The sequence below is a fragment of the Dermacentor albipictus genome, chromosome 6 (assembly GCF_038994185.2).
Source record: "Dermacentor albipictus isolate Rhodes 1998 colony chromosome 6, USDA_Dalb.pri_finalv2, whole genome shotgun sequence".
NCBI lineage: Eukaryota > Metazoa > Arthropoda > Arachnida > Ixodida > Ixodidae > Dermacentor > Dermacentor albipictus.
The window spans coordinates 11,142,352-11,166,558 of NC_091826.1; the positions used below are offsets into that span (position 1 = coordinate 11,142,352).

Consider the following 24,207-nt stretch of genomic DNA (forward strand, 5'->3'; position numbering starts at 1 on the left):
CCAAGAATTATGAACCTATTCCAATGAAAAACTTTTTTTTGAGCAGAAATGTAGTATAAGTACATGAAAAATGTTCACAAACCATGGAAGATGATTGTCAAAGTAAGTGAAGCCTGCGCTTTTTTGAATCATACTGTGCTTGTCGCTGTGTTCTTTTCTTGTCTAGTTGAAGAACCCACGCTTTTCAGCGAATCTTGCGTGGCTGCGCCTCACAGCCCCACGCACGCGTAAAAGGGAGACGTGCGGCTGTGCGTGAACCCCGTTCGCAAACAGCAGAACATGCGAGTCGCAACGTGCAAAGTCGCATGCTTCCCTTGTGTCGGACAGAGAGAGAAATGAGGTGGATAGGCGTAAGCGATTTCTCATCCCCTCTTTCCGCATTCACTCTCTCCGCATTTAACCTCTTCACAGTCCAACGAACGCTGCACCAAAACCCTGCGGGGTCCACAAAGAAAGGTTCGCTTAAAGAAACAGTCTCTTGATGTTTTTTTTTCTATCGATATTTAAAGTGCCAGATGCGCGAGACCGTTGTCTTGCTTTAGGGATTGAATGTAGAGACGACGCCCACGATGCCGATGATGATGGTGACGCCCCGTCGGTCGCTTCCTCGCAGCAACTACAACTTCGCGGCCGACGGCTTCCAAGCCGGCACCGGCGTCGGGACGTCGGGTGGCGCGGGCGGGCTGTGCCTCTCGTCCGGGGGCATGCGCGGCGGAGTGGACTGGATGCGCAAGCTGGCCTTCCGCTACCGGCGCATCAAGGACATCTACAACCAGTACCGCTCCAACGTGGCTGGCCTGCTGGGACCCAAGCGCGACCAATGGCTCCAGCTGCGAGGAGAGATCGAGGCCCACACCGACAGCTGGCTCACGCTCGCCATGAAATGCCTCTCCGTCATACACTCCAGGTACGCGACGCGGCGCTAAAGAGCCCCCCCCCCCCCCCCCCCCCCACCACTCGGGCGGGCACGCACGGCGAAACATCCATTCTCGGAGGACCATTGCAAGTGACTTCTTTTAAGGCCATCTGCAACGAAATTTCCCGTCGACTAAATTGGTTATGTGAGCAATTTCCATTACTGAAGCAAAGCTGCAGGACCAGCAAGTACCTAATTTTCTCATTAACAGTCTTTTACCAGCAGCTAAGCAGGCAACACTTTCACCTGGTGGCTACCAGATGTGACGTAAATCCCAGCAGGTCGCCCCAGAGACTCCTCAGCACGCCCCGGGCAGCTGCGGCTGCCGCATAATCTCGGAGGTCATGCCGAGGAGTCACGCACTCTGGGTCATGCGTACCTTCTTAATAGTGGTAATGGCGGCGACATTTGTTTTGCACTTTTCATGCCAAAAACCTCTATTTCTGCTGGCTTTTCTTGACGCATCCACTGGTATTTCAAGCGTTAAATTTTGCATGGAGGCTGGACTGTGTGTACGCTCTTTGTATACGCGGTCCAAGATTTCGTGGCAGTTGGCCTTTAAGGGATCATCAGGCGCTACCATAAACATTCCGAGACTGAAAGCCTTTATAATAGTCCCGCACCTAAAACGGCCGACATGTAAGTTTTAAGAAATCATGAAGTTTTCCGCGCCAACACCAATATCGGATTATGAGGCACGCCGTAATGGGCGATCCCGGAATTATTTGGACCACCTGTTATTCTTTAATGTGCACCTAAATCTAAGTACACGTACGGGTGTTTTTCAATTTCGCCCCCATCGTAATGTGGCCGCCGTGGCCGAGATTTGAACCTGTGATCTCGTGCTTAGTAGCCCAGCCCCATAGCCACTAAGCAACCACGGCGGGATCTGTTTTGTCCATGCGTTCCTGTCTCTCATTTTTACATCTTTGTTCTAAAGTGACTTTGCTTAGTCTGTCTTTTTGCATCAACCGGGGCAATCGCTACGTGTGTGTTCGTGCCACAATTTTTGATGCAACAAAACAGCAACAAGACGGCCTTGTACGTCGCGCTAATTGGGAAACGAGACACGCGGTCTGCTCACGTCACTGGTCTGTTCTCCTCGCAGGTCGACGTGCGCCAACGTGCTGGTGACGACGACGCAGCTGGTGCCCGCGCTGGCCAAGGTGCTGCTGTACGGCCTGGGTGGTGTGTTCCCCATCGAGAGCGTCTACAGCGCCACCAAGATTGGCAAGGAGTCGTGCTTCGAGCGCATCGTGGCCCGCTTCGGCAAGAAGTGCACCTACGTGGTCGTCGGAGACGGAAAGGACGAAGAGGCGGCCGCCAAACAGGTTAACCTAATCCTATGTACTCCGGCCCCCTACATGTGGTAGTTCGTGCATGTACCCAGGAACGTTAAGGTCAGAAAATAAATGAAGACGCTATGAATGAAGAGCCCCCTTTGGAGCACTATGGATGTTTGAGACTTGCAATTTTAAAACCGAAGCTTTTATTTGCGAGCCTCGCCGGGTTTGGTGACCGTGGCTGCGGCCTGGCTGTTATCTTGCCGAATAAGCCAACCAATCACAGCGGAGCACGCGCGACGCTGGGTTCCTTGAACCACCACTAGATGGAGTTCGCCTCCGCGCATCCGTGTCAGGGAAAGAAAAAAAAAAGTCGCGCATCCGCGGCATTTTTATGCACTCACAAAACTCGTGGGATCTGTTAAATTTTTATTGCTTTATGTCAGGAGCAAGCCCCCTAAATTCTAAAAGTATGCTTACAAGAATTACATCGCCATAAGTTATTAACTATAATACTCGTTACTGTAAACCAGGAGCTGTATGCGGATACCGAGAAGCTTGCGTGACCAAAAATAAATAAATACGCTTTAAAGAAAGAGCTACAATTAAAATGAGTACTGATAGTACATTTTCAACCTGGCAGTGTTTCTTTTTTTCTTTCCTTTTGCTTAATGAAGCCACCCTCGGCACTCTGCACATGTACCATGTTGGCCACCCTCGCACTCATACTATCACCTTTTCAGGCTCATTCTTTTTTCGCGTAGCAACAGAGTGGAACCACCTGCCCCACCAAATTACCGCCATAACCTGTACACCTACATTCATGCAAAAACTAACAGACCACTTTTCAGAATAAAAAGTACGGGACATGCTATTCACATTCTATACTTGTGCTATCTATGTATGTACTTGATGAAATCATGTACCCACTTCATTCACGCGTGTTGCATTTAAATATTGTGTTACCTCTTACCTTAAGAAGAAACACTGGCAAGCGTCAGAGGACCCTGAATAGTTTTCTGAGACGCTGTCAAGGATCCCCGACCATCACTTAGCCTCCCTATCAGACCAGAGGACTCAAGGGACCTTTTCAAGAGTGATTAGCGTTCATCAAGAGTGCATACCGTCCTCTTATACACCGGCGGCGAAGCCTTCATCTTCCCTGTGGCGCCTGTGACAGCCTCAAGTGAATTTTGCTATTCCCGGAATCACAAAGAAGGCTAATCATCCATCAAGGCTCATATTACTGCACCAGACGTATCATGACCGCACACACATATATATATATATATATATATATATATATATATATATATATATATATATATATATATATATATATATATATATATATATATATACCGATGGTTCGACCTCACTTGCCAGCTCAACTGCTGCATTCGTCGTTCCAGCTAAGCAGGTTTTCAGATTCAGATTCAGATTAGATTCAGATTTAATTCAGATTGTCTCAATGACTACATCTACGTCAGCAGAATTTGCAGCTCTCCATGCCGCTATGACGTACGTCACCGAAGAGCCGACAGAGAAATGGATCGTATTTTGTGACTCTAAGGCAGCTCTTCACTGTATCAAGTCTGCATTACATCACAGAACTTACGAGTAGATGATATCTGACCTCAGGGAAGTGCACCACCATGCTCTAAAAAGAGGGCACAGCAATATCTTTCAATGCATCCCAGCTCACTGTGGCATCGTCGGCAACAGCCTTGCTGATAAGGCTTCCCGGTCTGCTCACGAAGACACCCAGACGCGTCCAACACCTTTGGCGAGGTGGGACTCTGCCAAGGAACTTCGCCTACTTGCACGCAAAAAGTCACAAGATCTCTGGAGTTCAAGTGCCTTCAATTGTCGATTACATAAACTGGGCCCCACGCTACGGCTGCGACAGCCATCTAGCCTTTCCCGCGGTGAAACAACCTTGCTGTGCCGCTTGTGGTTGGGAGTGGCGTTCACGAACACCTACTCCTATCGTATGGAAATGGCCGAGAGCCCGGTGTGCTACTCCTGTGGGTGCAAGGAATCCATCGAGTACCTATTGTGTACCTGCCCTCGCTACGATGTTACAACGCCTCTCTCCGCGGGCAACTTTACACCGACTGGGCTCAAGACCGTTCTCCGAGTCAAAGATACTCGGACCATGGCCACAACTGTCACTGCCACGAAAAGCGATTTGCGCACTAGTACAATACTTGAAGTGCACCGGATTAAGATACCGTTTATAGTATCCCTGTGCATCCTCCCACACGCACTCAGTGCTTACTCTCTACCTTTTTTCCTCTTTCTGTTCATTTTTCCCCCACCCCCAGTGTAGGGCAGCAAACCGGGAGCTCGTCTGGTTGACCTCCCCACCTTTCCTGTCCTTGCTCTCTCTCTCTTCTTTCTTTGAACCAGTTTCGGCTTCGCTACCTAGGGGGTAGGTGCGCCGTGACGTCACGGTACACTGGATCTCTCCGTTTTTGGGATCGCGGCAGCAGCCACACGCGAACATCACGCCCCCCCCCCCCCCTCCCCCTCCAAAAAAATAATCAAGTGCCCCGTATACTCTTATTCTTATATAAACAGCGCTGCCATACCTAGCCTTATTGCTACACGACGCCAGCAAATTTTTTTCTTTGTCATGACGTCACAATAATGTCGATGACGCCAGATCAGGCATTTCGAGGCCAAATTTACTATCAAATTAAGGTATCTTTAAATGATTGGGCGATCCTTTTTGCTTCGAGAGCGAAACGGCATAGTTTCTACAACCTCTAAAATATGCGTTTAATTTTATTTTATTGCCTTAACAACGCCGAAGGGGCATTACATAAGGGATGGGTATACATATATTCATTATAAATCAGTTAAAGATCAGAGAATACAATTTTTAAATACAACACACGTGAATGAAGTGGGTACATGAATTCATCAAGTACACACATAGATAGTACAAGTATTTAATGTGAATAGCATATCCCGTACTTTTTATTCTGAAAAATGGTCTGTTAGTTTTTGCATGAATGTAAGTGCACATGTTATGGCGGCCATTTGGTGGGGCAGGTTGTTCCAATCTGCTGCTGCGCGAAAAAAGAATTAGCCTGAAAAGGTGATGGTAAGAGTGCGAGTGCGGTCAACTTGCTGCGTGCGCCGAGTGCGGTGTGATATGCGGGCAGCGCGAGTAATGTACGGTGGTGAAGTGAAATATGATAAAACTTATGAAACAACGAGAGAGAGAGAGAGAGAGAGAGAGAGAGAGAGGGTTGAGATGCGATGACAATTAGCGAGGTTAACCAAGCCGGATTCCTTCTTCAATGACGACACGCTGACATCATAAGAATAAATATCTGTTTTTGCCGTTCATTTGTACTTTTTCTCACATTTCGGAGGCAGTACGCAAAAAAAAAACGTATTTCTTTTCTTCACAGTTCAAGAGAGCGAAAGAGAGCGAGAGAAAAGGATGTATAGAAAGACAAGGAAATTAGCCAGAGCTAGTTACGGTTGGCTACCCTGCATGGGGTGAAATGTTAAGGCGGATAACGAGAGAACGAGTGTGAAAGGGGAGACAGAGAGAAAGAGAGATGAGCACGAACACACCGCGTACACTACAGAGCGGTCGGGGGCGGCGTGCTTAAAGTCTATCGTGAAGCCCCGTAGGTCGCCGGAGCCTTAATAACGCGAGTAAAGCCTTCAGCGATGATGTTCTTTGGGAGTACTGAACTAAAGCTTTGAGGTCTGATAGTGGACGATTGTCCAACTAGTCCAATACTCTGCACATCACTTGTCTCTGGGCGCTGTATAGCCGGCAGACACAGATGGTGTGTGCGAGCATCTCATCTCTGTTGCATGTGTCGCACGTTGGGCTGCTGGCCATTCCAACAAGGAAAGCATATGAGTTCGTCAATGAAACGCCTAGCCACAGACGGTACAGCATGGTCTGTTCACGTCGTGGTAACCCAGGCGGTAGGTGCATCCGCATGTCGGGAGACAACGAACGCAAACGACACATGGTGAAAGCGTTCGAGTCTCACATAGACAAAGTACATTCACAGGACATCAGTCGCAGCCCAGCCTCAGCGTCTGTTCGTGAAAGCGGAATCAAGACACGTTGACCACTTTCATGTGCATATCAGGCGGCTTCGTCGGCTTGGTCATTCCCGCTGATGCTGCAATGTCCTGAAAGCCATTGAAAGATGATGTTGTGCCCCTGTCATGGCTACGATGATACATGTGTCGAATTTCTGAGCCCAGTTGTTCATTTGGTCCGTGGCGCATTGGGCTTGGTATGCAATGAAGGGCTGCCTTAGAGTCACTAAAGACTGTCCATTGTTGCGGTGGTTCCTGATTAATGAAATCGTGTGCAGCACGTAGTGCCGCAAGTTCAGCACCCGTTGATGTGGTCACACATGAAGTTTTTAATTTGATTTCTTCAGATTTTGCCGGGACGATGATTGCAGCAGCTGAGTTGTTGAGTTTTACAGAACCATCTGTGTAGACATGTTGCCGGAATCTGTGTACGTTGTGAATGTGTTCCAAAGTTGCTTGTTTCAAAGCTTGCAACGGCGCTCCGGCTTTCTTTCTGATTCCTGCAATTGTCAATTGTACTTGCGGCTTGTGCAGACACCACAATGGATCTGATAATCGTGTAGCAGGCGTAAACTATGATGGCAAGAAGGACTGATGTCTTACAATACTTTTGGCAAAGGTTGAATGTGCCTTTTTGCTGGCAAGCAAGCAAGATGGTGTGAGAGAATCCGAGTCAGGTGTCGGATATGGGCTCTCAGGATATCTGTCTCTATATGGACTGTCAAAGGAGTGTCTCCAGCAATGGCTACTGTCGCAATCGATGACGTAGTTTTGGGGAGACCGAGACAAGTTCTGAGTGCTTGTGCTTGCACACTCTGAAGTTTGCGGATATTTGTAGCGCAAGTATTTCCTAGTACAGGTAAGCCGTACCGCAGGAATTCCAAAAACAGTCCTTCATATAATTGAAACATTGATGGCACTGTAGCGCCCCAGGACTTCCTGCCGAGAAATGCAAGAAGGTCCACGATGGCGGCCACACGCTTTGTCATTTACGAGACGTCAGGGCTCCAAGACAAGTCCCTATCAATGATGACGCCAAGAAAGCGGCGCGTTCGTCTTTATCGTACAGTTTGATTATTAATCTGCAAAGCACACGGGGTCATTGCTTTGCGAGTAAAGGCAACGAGTGCACATTTCTCTGTTGAAAGCTCCAGGCCTTGCCTCCTTAGGTATGTTGACACTGCTGTTGAAGCCTTCTGGAGTCGTGCGCGGATTTGTAGACGTGTCACTCCTGAAGCCCATATGCAAATGTGGTCTGCATATACGGACAACTGAACGGTTTGCGGTAACGAATCGGTGAGACCAACGAGCACCAGGTTGAACAGGGTCGGGCTGAGTACTCCGCCTTACGGTACACCACGACTGGCATAGCTAGACGGCGTTGGTCCGTCTTCAGTCAAAATAAAGAAAGATCTTCCATTCAAATAGCTGCGTATCCAGCGAAAGGCGTGTCCACCAAGCCCTACAGCTTCTAAGGCGTCCGGAATCGCATGATGATGGACATTGTCGTACGCACCTTCAACATCAAGGAATAAGGCCGCAGTGATACGCTTCAGATGTTTCTGGTGCTGTACATACGTTACAAGGTCAATAACGCTATCTATTGACGAGCGTCCGCGTCGAAAGCCAGCCATTACCTCTGGATAGACGTTGGAAAATTCCAAGTACCATTCCATCCGTGTAAGGATCATTCTCTCCATTACCTTGCCGACACATCTGACCAGTGCTATCGGACGGTAAGATGACAATTCCAATGGAGACTGGCCAGGCTTGAGAAGTGGAACAAGGCGACTGGATTTCCACGTGGTAGGGACCAGGCCCTCACGCCATGATGCGTTGCATAAGCCAAGGAGTGCATCTCTGGCCTCTCGACCAAGGTTTGCAAGTGCAGAGTATGTGATGTCATCGGGTCCTGGTGGCGAATATCGTCTGCACCCAGCAAGTGCAGCCTCCAGTTCTTCGATGGAGAAAGGAGCGTCCATACGAGGATCTCGGGAGCAAGGGGGGACAATAATAGGAATAGGTGCTCAAGTTGAATGGGTGAACGCCGGACCCGCGATCCTTGCGCAGTAATCTTCGGCTATGTTGACTTCTCGGCGTCCTAGATGGAGGGCTAGAGATTTGAATGGCCGGCGCTGTTGAAGAGCTGTTCGACGTCCACGGACTGTTCTCCAGACAAGTGATAGAAGTTTTCGCGGATCGAGAGGCTCCCAAAAGGATTTTCAGCGTTGATTTTGCAGCATAACAAGACGACGTTGAAGTTTCTTCTGAATACGTCTCGCCTCTCTAAGGTCTTAAACCAATTTAGTCCGTCTGTACTACCGCTGCGCTCGCCGGCGGATTGTACGGAGGCTCTGTATTTACGCATCAAAATCTGTGTATTTCTCCAATGGCTGAAATGAACGCATAGCATCCTGCACAGCCTTGGCGATCTGAATTTCTAGTATGAACGGAAAGCCTTCGTGGCACGCATCTTCCATAAGTGATTTAAACACGGGCCAATCTGTTGTTTGTTTAAAACTGGATGGGACGAATTTGGTGAGGCCTTTTATCTTCAGGTAGGTAGGAATGCGGTTGCTGCCGTGGGTTTCTATATCTGCGAACCAAAGGACGCGGCAATTGAAGCATCGCGAGACAAAAGCCAAGTCTAAACAACTACTGTACGTCCGGCCGCGCAGAAACGTGGGACTGCTATTGTTTAGACAGCAAAGTTCATGGTCACAGGCAAAGGAAACGAGGTTTCTTCCTTTGGAATTTACCTTGGCGCTTCCCCAAAGTAAATGATGTGCGTTAAAGACCCCAACAACAATCCTTGGACTCGCATCTGTAATGCCGCTCAGTATCTGTCTGTCGAAACGACCTAATGGAGAAAGATAAGCGCCCACTAGAGTAAATGACAGTTCGCGCTTTTTCATGGTCAAACAAACATACTGATTACTGTCATGTGGCAGCACTGGATGAACAATGTAAGTCAGTTCCCACCGTATGTAGATGATCACCTTGCTAATTTCATTACAAGTAGATGACACATAAGGTTCATAGCCTGAGATCGGGACGGGTTTCTGTAGGGTCTGTTCACATATGACAATAATGGGGAATCGATTGGTGAAAATGTAATGGCGAAAATCAGCAATACGAAATTTCAGTCCACGGGAATTCCATTGGATAATAAACGCTTCCTTGACTTGTCTGAAGAACGGCTGACGTGGTAGAGCCATTGCGCTTGCTACTCGAGGCTCGCAAGAACCGGATCCAGATCGTCCAGCACTTGCAGTGCACCCCGAGCAGATGACGTCTGCATGTCATTTATCAACACGCGAATGACTTTCATTAGAGGCTTGATTATAGCGATTACTTGCTTGTCTTGTCCTCGCACGTGATCTGTGCCGTCGTTGGTGCGTTGGTAGTCCACCATCGTTCTTTGTTCTGCTGGAGGACTTAATGTCGGAAGTGCAGGCCTATTGCAGAAGACCTATTCAATGCGTCACCAGACACCGTGTTGCTAGTGTGGGTCAGCGTCTTCGGAGCACTAGCTGTTGGAAGTAGCGTCTTTCTTACGAAGGTCTCAGTATTTCTAGTGGACGAAGATCATCTGCGGTGGGCACGACGCCATCGCACTTTGGCGGCTTCTTCTCTGTGCGTTGAGTCGTCTCTCACCATTTGTTTTAGGACTTTCAGCTCTGTCTTGTGTCTCGGGTAGTCTTTGGACGATGCTTCATGAGAACCAGAGCAATTCGTATACTTGAAATCAGTCGCACGGCAAGCATCAGCGCTGTGCTGCTCAGAGCATTTTGGGCGCACGGTCGAATGTTTGCATATGCCGCTGACATGCCCTATCTTCAAACAATTACGGCACTGAAGTGGTCGTGGAACAAACGGTCGCACTGGATGATGAAAAAATCCAACTTTCACGTGTGACGGCAAGCTTCCTCCCTTGAAAGTTATCCTCACACAACCTGATTCTACTAGGTGACGGATTTCAATAATAGTGACATCTGCTGTGGCGGGTTTAACCAATATAGGCAGATCGTTGTCATTTATTGACTCGTCGACATAATAAATCACACCTGAGGGAGTATCGCTGTCTTGTGGTACTATGGTGCGAACATTAATCTTTCCCAGCACTTTTACTGTTCTCAAAATATCCAGCGCGGCTCTGTCCCTGACATCGACCGCGAGGATGTTCTTACGGCTGTTGATTCTCATATCCGTAATCTCATTTGGAACAAGAGCCTCCAGTGTGACAGATATGGCTAGCTTGTTTAACCGATTCAGGTCGTCGGTCGGCGCCTCGGGCAAGAAGAGGATGGTATGAGCCATGTCATTGTTCTTTGCCATCACCATCGCCCTTGTTGAAGACGAGGAAGCAGTGACGATTCTCCGCTTCCCTTTTTGCCTCACAACTGTCAAGTAATCACCGTTATCCGATAGATCCTTGTCTGAAGCAGAGTAGTCCAGCATGGTGTCCTCGCTGCCTGTGTCGCTCATGAGGTGATTGCGCTTCCTAGGAGCGCTTGACGCTGTGACGTTTGTCCCCTCCGGACGTCTAGCGGACTCCGCTTCCATCGCCGAAGGTCTCGGGAGCGGCGTCTCCCGAAAGCACGCAAAAATACTCGTAAAATGAGAGCAGTAGGAAACGGGGTTCCGCACAAGAGCCACTTCTTCGTCTTCCCGTCGAAACGTCTAAAGCAGGCAAATATAGTGTACTAGCTTACAGCTTACATAAGCTGACTGTTTATTGCTTACGTCAGCTTCCTTAAAGTTTTGTTCACAAATAAGGAATATATTTCGGAGTGGCGAAAAAAAAAATCAATCTGGCGTTTGAATATTCCAGTTGATACGATCCAAAGTAATGCGATGTCTGTTTTCATTAAAAACTTGCGACATTGTAAATTTGCTTTGATAAAACAGTATATAATACTACGGGGGGTTAGGGAGGGAGGGGGGGGAGGGCGAGCTTGAACAGCTCGAAAAGGCAATTATTTTTCGGTTTACTACTTTTACACTTTACCAACAAGTATAGACGCACCGATTTAGCCACTGACCTCCTAGCGAAGGGGAAGTCACCATTCTATCGGAAAGAGCAAGTCAATCTCGACAGAACCTTTTGTGCCAGTTTGAATACACAGCCGTTTCAGATTTACTTCGACGAAGCATATTTCCTTTTCAAAGACTCTTACTTCACGGTGTGGCTATCTGAATCCTCTTACTGATACGCTTATCGCGACTACACCTTAAATATTAATTCTTTCCACACACAATTAGAGAACGGAACCGACTTCATCCGTATATCATAAACACTGAGCCATTGCAGGCATTTGCCAATTTAATTGAAGACAAAGTTATTAATAGTGACTGATAATATTTCTAACTTAACCATCTTGTTACTTTACTGTTCATTGTATAGAAAATATATGTTCGTATGTTTAACTATCACTTCTATATAGTAGTGTGCACTATTGTATCGTGTTGCAATCATTTGTACATAATGGTTTAATTATTTCTGTAATATATATATATATATATATATATATATATATATATATATATATATATATATATATATATATATATATATATATACATACATTGGTATGTTTTCGTATGTATTTCACACAATGACGTGTATTGTAAGTGATTATATTTATTACGTTGTCAGTGTTATTGGATTCTAGTCCCTGTATAACGTAGTTGCTTTAGAAATATTTTTCTATGCATCTTTTGTCGAGCTGCTGTGGTCTCATCTCTAGCAGTATATTATGTTTCCCGACTTCCGGCTATTCCCGAAAAAAATATTCGGAAAGTAACTGCTTCAAACAGTGTTAAGGCTGTGTTTTTAAATACTCAATGTGGTTAAGCGCAGAGAAGATGCGCCAAGAAGTCCATATCAGAACCCTTAATGTTTTTGTTTAAATGAAACACAGTTCATCAAATTCGGTTTTGTAGATGCAAAACACATTTCCTTTATTTCCTTGTATTTTCCATGCGACAAGGCGTAGTCGATGCCATCTAAAGGCGCCAACGTCTCAATGTGTGTTACCTCTAGCCCAGATGCATCATTGTGCGTTCTTTTTTTCTTTTTTTGCACGCTGAATTTTTTCCCGCAGATGGGCTTTCCCTTCTGGCGCGTGAGCAGCCACTCGGACCTGGCTGCGCTCCATCATGCTCTCGACCTGGGCCATCTGTGAACGGCGGGGGCCGCTCCGGATAAAACCACAAAAGGAAGCACGGGAGGGGGACCACCACGACCACCACATTCCGAAGCGGGACGTCCCGCGCTGGGAAAGAGGAGACACGGACCGAAGGCGCCCCGCTTCCCACACGATGGACTGCCCATATATAGTGCTGGCCGCCGACACCTTTGGCTTCACAAGTACACAACGTGCCAGAGTGTGTCGCACGGTCGCGAACTGTTCCAAGTAGTTCTTTCGGATGTCCTATTGATAAGAAAGAAGGCATAGACAAGCAGCCGTGCGAAATGTGAGCGTCCGGCGGTGCTTGTCTGCTCGCACTTTCCCTTAACCTGAAGCAACCGCCCTAGTCCCTATAATAGTGCACGGGTATGGTGCCTGTAGTGTGTGCAAAGAAGGGCTGCTTCGCCCGCCGCGGTGTTGTGTGTGAGCGATGGGGGGATGCTGTGCGTGTGGGGTGACTGGATCACCAGTGACGCGAGGTGACCTGACAAAGAGCCCCGACCGCACGCATCCGCGTGTGCAGAAGACAGGTGCCAAAAAACTATACGTCCGCATTGTGACCCTCCTTGGCGCTGTTCCCTGTGTCAGCTCCGCTGTATCACGATGAGTTCGTGCCGTTGGTATACGTTAGGCTTCGTTGATGCGTTTCCAAGGAGACGCTGCAAGGGCTGCTCATTAAATCCTTTCTATAAGGACACAGCGCTGGTAACTTCTATGAGGGAGCAAATTTTATAATTCCCTAATACCTCGAGGGCTCTCGTATTCTGCGTTGGAAGTACTATTACTCTGTTTGCATCAGATAAGAGAGAACATGAGTCAATGGAGGTTAGAAAATTTTCGAATATGGAATGAAATATAAAAAAAGTCACGCCGCTAACAGAGTCATCTGTGCTCCAATGCACTGTCCGTAGTATAAAAAATTAACTTCTGGCCTTCAGAACTTAAGAAAATTTATAGTAAGATAACGAAATCGCACTAGAACAGGCGCCAAATGGCTTCTGCTCGTCTCTCAAATCTCAGCTGGCATTTGATTATAGTCCTATGAACCACAATCGTTTTAGATATATTATATTAGTGCTTACGCACTCGTTACGTCATTTGCGGCTTCTTCGGCGTCGATATGAAGCAAGGTTTCATCTACTTCTGTTAAAATTACGTTCGATAGGCTTTTCCGACATGCGTTTGTTGTATTTACCGTATAATTTCGACACTCAGCCCTTACACTTCTTCTTAGAACTGCAGACAGTGGAGCGTATGGCCCTTGTACAGTCGCGATCATTATGTGAGAGAACGTACGATAATCAATCCAGGAAAAGCTTATTGTTGGTTGTTATTATTTCAATCTATTTGATTTCGTGTCTTATCGTTGTATTGCGGATAACATCCTTTATGTTTGAATTCTTTCTTTTTCTCTGTGTGTATATGTGCATGTCGACACGAATGGATGGGCTCTTTCGCTTATATTATGTTCCTTTTAAAGCCACGAAATTGCAGCCGCCGAGGAACGTCTGGGTTTCCTTTAGTCGTCATGTGGAAGTTTTGAAAGAAGCCGTCTGGCTGTCCATTGATTGTGGAACCAGAAGGATACCATTGGCCATTATCAAGGGTGCTGAGGACCATAGTTGGCATTTCCTGACGTGCCATGCTTCGTTGACACAAAGTTGGCAGCCAGATTGAGAATGAATGTTTATTTGCAGAGAAATCAAGCGGGGTAGGATTGAGGCCGATTATCCTGATTCGACTTAACTTGGGAAAAGCGCTTCCCTAAACAAAACGTGAAAATAAAGCAGAGCTCTTGCACAGCTGCACAAGACGTGCTAGCATTTAGCTTCGGCTCTAAGATATGTCTTTTTTAATGTGCCATTACGGCATAAATTTGCGGTAGTAGGGTGCCAAGTCAGGAAACAGTCATCGTTGAACTATCACGCCGCAACGAAATGAAAACACCGCGAAAAGGAATCCTGGTAGATGCAGTAGTGGGATTTATTCACGGACGTTTAGTTTCAGTGCTAGAATGCCCTCAGCGCCTGATTTACCCAAGTTTACACAAAACAGTTAGAAGCAGCCCAGCTTATTTTCCTATTCCCCGTTTGGTTTTCATTCCGGCGTTGCAGTACACAGCAAAATGACGCTGCGTTTTGAGCCTGTATAGCGCGAGAGGCAATACGGGGATGAAAACGAGACGGGACAAAAGCGCCCTTCCAACAAGCCATGTCGGTCATGTTGCAAAGTTACGTTTTGAGCTGTGAACACGTGAAGCTGCGGCGAATGTGCGCTTTGCACACTTGTACAAACTGAACCATGAACACACGACAAGGAAGCCGTTGAATGACCCGACTCATATACTTGTGTTAGCCTTGTGTTCATGTGGAATTATTAAAAGGTGCCGTACTGGCTACTCTAATTCTGCATGCAGGCGAAATAACGTGGGAACAAGTGGAAAAATCCGTTTTTCGGATCGCAGTTGAAGTTTGTGTGCACGTAGTACTTAAATTCATCTCCTACCTGATAGTTTTCTTTCTCAGTACTGAATGCTTTGTTTGCCTTTTCTTTACTAAGGCCAGTGACACCTGTGTGTAGTTGTATAGGATGTTATCGGCAATGGTACCGTGATAGAGCTTAAACATTTCAGAACTTTTTAGATTTGAGCTCAGGTGTGTCTACAACAAAAAAAAAAAATAGCGAAGCCTTGGGTAATCTGGAGCAAGTAAACGTCAAAGGCATCCGTACTACCTTACATAAACTACGAAAATACGTTGCCACATCACTTGGAAACAAAGAAGGTAATTCCTGGCGACTGCGCCCGATATTTTGACGCTTATAAAAAAATCTTTATTTCTTGCAGACTTTCAAGATTCAGTTCGAAAGAGCAGAGAACGTTGAATCCTGCGAGCTATAAATACGCGTAAATTATAAATGTATCATGATTTTTCTGGAGTGTCGAATGTCTCGTTCGCTACTATGGTGGTCGCCACTGTGTGAATCAACCTCAAAGCCGGTGCCCCGTTGGTGCATGCAGCGGCACAAGCCACCACCGGTCTACGAAGCGATTGCTTTTTCCGAACAGCTCGAAGCCAAAGATGTGCTCGTCAGAGGAGACGAGTGAAGAAAATATGGATCAAGTGACCGTAGCTTTTATGTGCTGCTGTCCTGGTAACCAAGAACCAATAAAATTGAGACCTTTCTGTCTGACTCATTTATTTTGTGTTACCTGGGTGGTAAGTCGAACGGACAGTTCGATTGCAGAAGCTGACCTAGGCGGTAAAACACACACTTGTTAACAACCGCGATAATACAAATGAAGTATAGTAATATTTCCTACCCCCCCCCCCCTCCAAATAATGCTGATACAACGCACATTTTCAATATGTGCGTACCGAGGCTTTCTTGAATCGGTGAAACACTCTCTCTGTAACTGTTCATCTTTCCGCAACGCGTAGCGCTAACGCTATCGTTAGCGCTACGCGCCTGCCCTAACGTGCATAGCGCTAACGTGCCTGCCCTGACAATACAGCAAGACGCATATCCCCCTGCCAACCACGCGATTCACAGGACCGTGCGTTACAATGTCTCTGGTATCGGCCCACTTTCAATCGCACACCTCTGGAATCAAATCAGTTCACTGCCGCACGATCCCCAGGGCCGGTCTCCTTTACTTGGCAATATGCCGACCGAAGCATACGCGTCAAACCCTGGGAAAGAAGGCATGGAAACCTTCTCTTTTATATACAGATTAAGATTTATTTATCTCCATGGTACAGAGTTCCAGTATCGCAAAGCGCGGACGTTGAGCAAAAGAGATGCTTTCTGCAGCCTGAAAACCATCCTGCGCTCGCGGGTTACACATCATTCGGACCCAGGTACATGATGCACACGAATGACAAAGCTGCACCACCGACGATTGCTTGACGACAGTGATTGAGTTTCAGTGAATCAGGCTTTTTCATATACCAAAAACAAACTGCGTAAAAAGCAGATGAAACAGTTATGTTAGACACTTCTAAGGTGTTCTACTGTCTTCAGTAGGCCAACAGTACATTTATACAATAGTACAATAGAAGCATTTATAACATTTGTAGCGTATTCTAGTAAACTGGTCACCATACTAATTACTAGACATTTTCAAATAAAGACAGCTGTTTAAACAATATCACATTTGAGATCTGTTCAACTGAAATAGTATTTTCATCAAGAATATTAAGATACCTCGGTAGAACGTATGGCGACTACTTGCCATATTTGGTGCGACATAAAGGTTGACACCATTCGACAGAATGTCGCGTATAATAAGGAGGTATGAAGTATGGAACGGTTTAGTTTGGACAAGCACGAATGAATGACATTGTTACCTATGACTGTGCTTTTTGAAGAGAATTCACTGTTTAAGATAACTGCACAGTGCATCAATAGGACACAACACGGGGGAAAAAGGACGGGAGAAGGCGCTAATTCCCAATTAGCTTATTAACTAGTTACCTTATGGAACGTATTGCAATTTAAAATTCTAGCGGGCGAGTCTGCAAGGCATATCTGTCTGAAAATAATTGTGTGGATGGCATCGTTGAGTAGGAAGGAAGGAAGGAAAAAGTGGAGAAGGAAAGGCAGGGAGGTCAACCAGTTTAGCTCAACCCATTTGCTACCCTACACATGGGAGCGGGATGGGGGGATGAAAGATGGGGAGGACAGAGAGCGAGAGCACATAGGACAGCACACATATCGTCAGTTACGGTGCGTCACTCTTGCGTGGTACGTGACATTCCTGTCACAGCCGCTTGTCCAATCCCTTCTCTTTCAAAAACCGAAGTAGTCCCTTCATCGCCTTCAGCTGCGATGTCTTCTGTCGGCGACATGTGAAAATCGTTTCAACTGACAATGGTCTATTGTCAAGGGCGCTAGAACGGACACCAGGGACTGTCTCTGAATATTATATTCAGGACAGTCGCACAATATGTGTTCTAGCGTCTCCTCGCGAAGACAGGCATTGTAGTGAGCGTTGTCGGCCGTTCCAATGCGAAATGAGTAAGATTTCGTGAATGCCACCCCTAGCCATAAGCGATAAAGCAGAGTGGCCTCTCTTCGGCGGTGTTCAGTTGGCATACAGAGATGCATCAAAGAGGGCAGGTGGTATTGACAATTACTCCAGTTGGTTTGGCTGATTTGTGTGTCCCACAGAAAGAACGTGATCTCCTGTGCAAGCATTAGAAGTCTGCTGGCTGCGTCGGACCGGGAAAGTGGTATGGCCTCTTGTGTGTTTTCAAGAGCTGCCCGAGCGGCATTATCGGCGTCTTCGTTTTCTATGACGCCGCAGTGACTTGGCAGCCACTGAAACGTCACGTGGTGTCCTTTCTCATGTGATGTATGGAGTAGGCATCTAATATCGAATACGAGCTGTTCGTATGGCCCGCGACGCAGAGCTGATAGTACAGATTGTAGGGCTGCCTTTAAGTCACTGAAGATATACCATTGTCGAGGTGGTTCCCGATTGACGAAACAAAGTGCAGCGCGAATAGCAGCTAGTTCCGCAGATGTCGATGTCGTTGGGCTCTTCTTGCGACAACCACAGCACCGGACGAGCACTGGGTGTCAAGGCAGACGAAGACCGCTGTGCAGCTGCATTCTATATTCCCTCTCTAAGATATACGTGGTCTGGCCGTCTGGACTGTATAGCCTCGTCGACAGTTGTGGAAGGCGTAGCAATAGTTTCTGCTCTGCGCAATCTAAAGACTTTTCCTCTGCAGAATGTGGTTGTCCTTACGGACTCAAAGGCACTGAGGATATTTGTTGCACTGAGGATATTTAGGATGCGCATGCGCAACAATGCGCATGCAGGAGAATATGCATGCGCAAGAAGATTTAGTTTAACATATGCGACGTCCTCGCATACGCAAGCTAACTATGCATCAAGCGCGCGCATGCCTAGACTATAACCGCGACGTTTGGCGTTGAGTGCAAGCTTTGTGGGCTCTGCGTTCTCGCGAGATGGCGTTGCTGGTGAGAACGGCAAATAGTTGGCAAAATTGCGGCAAAGTGAGTGATGCGAGCAGTTGGAACTTTTGAATCGCTTTAGGCGTGGCTCCATGGAGGAGCCTATAAAATAGGTGGTGGCTCAGCGCAGATGCATTTTAGGATTCCTCGCAGCGGTCCCCGCATGGAATTCCCTTTTTCTATGGAGGAACTAGAAGCTGCGCTAGCTTTGTGCAGGCGTTCTTCAGCGCCAGGACCTGACGCCATTACATACCGTGCCCTGTGTAACCTAGGAGACCAAGCTCGGAAGGCACTCTTGCTCCTGTACAACGACTCCTGGCAGACGGGTACGGTTCCGCAAGAGTGGAAGTCAACTCGCCTCATTCCACTTCTCAAAGCTGGCAAGTCGCCTTTGGACATTTCCTCATACCGTCCGATCGCACTTGCCAGCTGTGTCGGAAAAACAATGGAACGAATGGTATTAACACGTCTGGAATGGTACTTAGAGTACTATGAAATCTATCCACAAGCTATGGCCGGATTTAGACGGGGCCGTTCGTCAACAGACAGCGTTGTTGACTTGATAACCTTTGTGCAACAACAAAAGGCCTGTAAGCGTCTATCTGCTGCTCTGTTTCTAGACGTTAAAGGAGCTTATGATAATGTCACCCATGAAGCCATCCTTAGCACGTTAGAAGCCGTCGGACTTGGTGGCAAGATGTATATGTGGGTGTCCAGCTACTTACAGAGGAGATCATTCTACGTGCACACAGAAAATGGCCCGACGTCCGAGCATTACGGTAGCCCAGGAGTCCCTCAAGGAGGAGTGCTTAGCCCGACTCTCTTCAATCTCACCCTCAGTGGATTAGTTTACAACCTGCCAAGCACCGTACGACTTTCCATCTATGCGGACGACATCTGCATTTGGGCATCAGGTGTGACACGACTTCAGCTTCGTGCTCGGCTTCAGAAGGCAGCCACAAAGACATCTTGCTACCTTAGTCAACAAGGACTTGAACTTTCATGCGGAAAGTGCGCAATGGTGGCATTCACGAGGAAGCCAATGTCTGGTTACGGCGTATCTATTAACGGACAACTTATACCATACAGAAGAAGTCACAGGTTCTTGGGAGTCGTAATTGACAGAGACCTGTCTTGGACTCCGCACGTCAATTACGTGAAAAAGCGGCTGACTGCTATCTGTCACCTGTTCAGGTTCCTTGCAGGAAAAAGTTGGGGAGCATCTATACACGCTATGTTACAGTTGTACATGGCGTTGTTCGTTGGATTCCTGCGCTACAGCCTGCCTGCAATATCCAACACCTGCAAGACTAACCTGCGTACAATTCAGAGCATTCAAGCCCAAGCCCTTAAGATATGCCTTGGCTTACCACGCAGTGCATCAACGGCTGAAACCATTGCCCTAGCGCAGGATTACTCGATCACGACGCACATTGCCGTTGAGACAATGCGTATGCATCTCAGGCATTATGCTAGGACCCCTTCCCACCACTTGGCGAGCCTCACTGCTGCAAGGCCCTGCTCGACATTTAGCGGTATTGTTAGTGCACATCATGCGTCGTTTACCTCAGGGTACGCACCTGCGGCCACGCCAGCGTTTCCTCCGTGGTGTTTGAGCCGTCCACAAGTGCATCTAATGATTCCAGGACTACAGAAGAAGACAGATCTACCGGCCCCTGCTCTAAAACAGCTGAGCTTACTTCTTCTGCATGAAAAGTACAGCAACCACGTGCACATCTATACCGACGGATCGACTACGTCGTGCAGTTCTGGTGGTGCCGTGGTTATACCAACGCGAGGAATGACACTACGGTTCAAGACATCGCATGTCACGACCTCAACGGCGGCAGAACTAACGGCCCTGCGTCGAGCACTGGACTTCATTGATTCGGAAAGACCCAGAAAATGGGCTGTGTTCTGTGATTCAAAATCGGCATTACAGTGCACGCAGTCAGTTCTCCGACACGGATGTCATGACCAATTGACATACGAAGTCGTGAAACTTCACCATGACGTCCAACAAAAAGGCCACGAAGTCGTTTTTCAGTGGGTACCTGGCCACTGTGGAATCAGTGGCAATGATTCCGCCGATAACGCTGCTCGCACAGCTCATCAAGAAGAGCACAGCGTTCCGATTCCGCTTTCAAGGACTGACGCTGCAAGGCAGCTTCGACACCTGGCACGCAGCCTCACAGTGACCGAGTGGAACTCACAAAACTTACGACTGACACGACTACATCGACTAAACCCCTCCCTGCAGCTCCGACCTCCACCCGGACTTCCTCGACGTGAAGCTACGCTTCTCTGTCGCCTTTGGTTAGGAGTGGCCTTCACAAAGGCATACTCTACATTAATTGGAGTGACTGACAGTGCAGCATGCGAGGTCTGTGGCACCGAAGAAAACATCGACCACCTGCTGTGCCACTGTCCAAGATATGCCCTACAGAGACAAGAACTTGCCAAAGCTTTCCATAAACTGGACAATCGGCCGCTTTCTGTGCAGGTGCTGCTGGAACACCGCCCCCATCGCCCGTCGGCCCATAAAGCGGTGAAGGCACTTTTGTGTTTCTTAAGGACGACGGGTTTGTGCGACCGCCTGTGACTATTAAGGCAATTTCTGTAAAACCACACGCGTCAGCGAACTTGCCGCAATTTCCTTCTTTCCTTCCCTCCTCTCTCTCCCTGTGATCTTTGCTTTCCCCTTTCCCATTCCCCCGGTGTAGGGTAGCCAACCGGACGTTATTCTGGTTAACCTCCCTGCCTTCTTCTTTTCTCTTTCCTCCTTTTTCCTCCTCGCAGCGGTATCCCATTGCCGTCAACTTGACAGCAGCGATTGGGAGAGTGGTGACTGCCACGGCAGTGCACAAGCTCTGCGACTTGCTGCTTCGAATGCTGCTTCAAGTGATCGCAATAGATTTATAATTTTAACTTCATTATTCCTCGCGCTGTTCCGGGACACACTGTTAAAGATGACGGAAATTAAGCGTTTCTGCCGGCGTTGGCTGGCGTTGTGCCATTCGGCGTTGACGTGGCGAGAGGCAGAAAGCCGAAATGAAGGATGTTTTTGTAGAAACGTTGAATCTGCTTGGGCATTTATGGAATCTGGTAAAAAAGAAAGCAGAACAGAGCAAGAGTCCGAAGAGCGAGACCATCTGCCACAGGATCTGTCCTACTTAGTGCGGGAATTCAACCATAACGCTGCCTGCTGCTAATTAGCAGGTAATCGATTTCCTTCGAAGACAGCGTAGACATTCCGTCAGCATGATGTCGCGAGTGCGCTCAACGGCGCTGGCCTCAGTTCGGTACAGAGCTTCGAGTCGAGAATCGTTTGAGAATACAGAGCTCATGGCAGACAGTTTGCGGCAGGTTGGTTCTTGCCTCGAGTCGTTTCATGCCTCTTCGATTCAGTTGCCTCCTTCGGTCGGAAGGAAAGTCGTGCGCCTTCTTCAGCTGGATACTAGGAGAGGCCACCCTTGCACTTTGCAACAAAGATAATGAAGATGCCCAGATATGCTCTGCCTTGACGAGACGGGAAGAGTGTAAGCACGACAGACGCCCACGACTAGCTGGATTCGCGCATATTACCAGGGACCCGCCGGAACAGTGTTTTGTTGGGTTGTTTTGTCTGACAGGAAGCATCTTTTTTTTTCCGCCCTTATTTCGCTCAACGAGACAACATGATGCGCCAACTGGCCCAACAGCGAACGATTCTGAACAGCGTTTGCCGCGAGAGTTTGCCTGTCTATTTCGCATGTGTCAACAATTGTTTTTAGTGGCACACAGGTTACTCTTGGTACCTTGAGTGCCGTTACACTGTCCTACTTTTCCCGAAAACAAGCTATTTTTGATGTTTTGAGTCTCGTTGAGTCCCTCGTCCGATATTTCCATGACTCAATGTCCAGCTGAGTCTTATTTTCAGTACCCATCGATGTAATGATTTGCTTCGTTCGAGTCCGAACTGAAAGGTCTACATTTTGAGTCTTAAGGCGTCCCGTGTTTGCCACACGATAAGCTCGTGCAAATATAAAATGCGTCATATGAACTAAGCTCACTAAATGCTGAGCTCATTCTCTGAAATAACAAGGGACGCCATCGTACCACCGACGACGAGGCGTCTTGTAGTTATGGTTTTCAGAATATAGCTTGTTCAGCCGTAAAAGAAACTGGCCTTATTGCAGTTGTGGTAAGGTTCAGGTTATTGCGACAATTAAGTTATCGTAAGAGACATTGGCGTTGCCAGCTTTGAGATAAAATGCAGGCGCCTTGACTAAGACAGCTTGCTTCAATGTATGTAAAGACACCGCTCTCTGATTACGCGACAATTTAGCGAGTACGCGAGAGTGGCACGTCTACTTCAGCCCAATTATCCCCGGCTTACATACGCCTCGCATTCGTGGCAGCGGTGCCAAGTAACCGGTTAAAACTCACAAACTCACCCGATGCAACGCAAGTACGCAGTCATATTTATTTCTGAAAACATCTGAAGCCAGTTCCTACAGCTCAGGTGATAACGAAAGCGCCATGTCAAACAAACAAAGAACAGATGTTCGATGCCCGATAAGTAAAACCAGGACGTCCGGGAAAGAAAACACACAGCAGGCCAATTACCTTCTATAAAAGGAAATGATGTAACCTATAATTAACTCATAATGACCCCCGTAATTACATTCCGATCGAGCTTAATGGTTCGCAGGATGCTTTCAAGGCCGCGCTTTCAAAATGTCACCATGGAAAGCACAGAAACGGATGTGGCACCTACATGTGTACTATAGGAGAGTTGTGACTTCGGGGATCTTCGCAAGACGGGAACCACTGGTAATATTTATTGGCAGAAACTTTTGGTATTTCTATATGTAGGCAATATATCTACGGTCCATTTTTTTCATAAATATCTAAAAATATGCCCTACGGAAGCGAGTTTTGGAGAGCAGATTAACGATAGCCGCCGTTTGCGTTCTGTTCTTCACGTACGAGAATAATTATCGCAATCGATACATTGTGTGAGGACTGTTACTGGAACCTGGTAGAGTAAGCTATGCTACGATCACCTGCACGGATCATCTGCGTTGGCTACAGCGCTCTCTATAACACCGCGGTAATTGACACACGGAATTAGGGTTCGGCCTGCACCTGTGAGGAGGTCGGTGTACGTCTTATGGGGCCATTAGTTTCCCTTCTACCGTTTGTATTTTACAGCGAAGCTGTATATGGCTGGGTTTCCGTTTTTTTTCTGCGTGCGTAAAAGAGGTTCGCGGAGACCAAGAAATCGAGATAGCCAATTCCAGCACACCGACACGTCCGGCGTCGAGCGACGCTCGCCCTTGCGCCGATAACCTCGTACTACAAATGCTACAGGCGCGTTTATAGTCCAATGTCATGTGTGCGCCTCTTTACTGTGACGTCATCATCGCCTAGCCACGTTATCCCTCACGGGTTGCAGAATCAAGCGTCTTTCCTTTCTTTAGATTACTATCATCAGCAGTTGCGTTTTGGCCGCGCTATGGGTAGGACGCATATTGTGCGCATCGCGGAAGAGCAGCGTGCCCTGCAAGAGCGACGGCGTAAGCAGAAGCGGGAATGGGCGCGAAGGCGGCGGGAAGGCGCTAACGCCCAGCGCGCGTATGCCGACGGGCCTGGACCGTCGCATAGCCGCCTTCCGTCCGTCGAAGAACTGCAGTGTGCCCGTGAAGATCGCCTTCACGAACACAAACGGGAATGGGCACTGTGACGGCGGAGGGAGACCGCT

The 24,207-nt window shown here is 47.6% G+C and overlaps 1 protein-coding gene across 3 annotated transcripts in view; it reads left to right on the forward strand.

Annotated features, from left to right (window-relative positions):
* Window positions 1–15,661, forward strand: part of eya (eya transcriptional coactivator and phosphatase 2) — a 117,537-nt gene extending 101,876 nt beyond the window's left edge. For all 3 annotated transcript variants that reach the window (XM_070539889.1, XM_065446975.2, XM_070539890.1), the window contains exons 12-14: window positions 614–907; window positions 2,025–2,247; window positions 12,390–15,661. In XM_070539889.1, coding sequence (XP_070395990.1) covers window positions 614–907; window positions 2,025–2,247; window positions 12,390–12,470 — 598 coding nt within the window. In that variant the 3' untranslated portion in view covers window positions 12,471–15,661. The remainder of the gene's footprint in view (window positions 1–613; window positions 908–2,024; window positions 2,248–12,389) is intronic.
* Window positions 15,662–24,207: the final 8,546 nt, after the last annotated feature.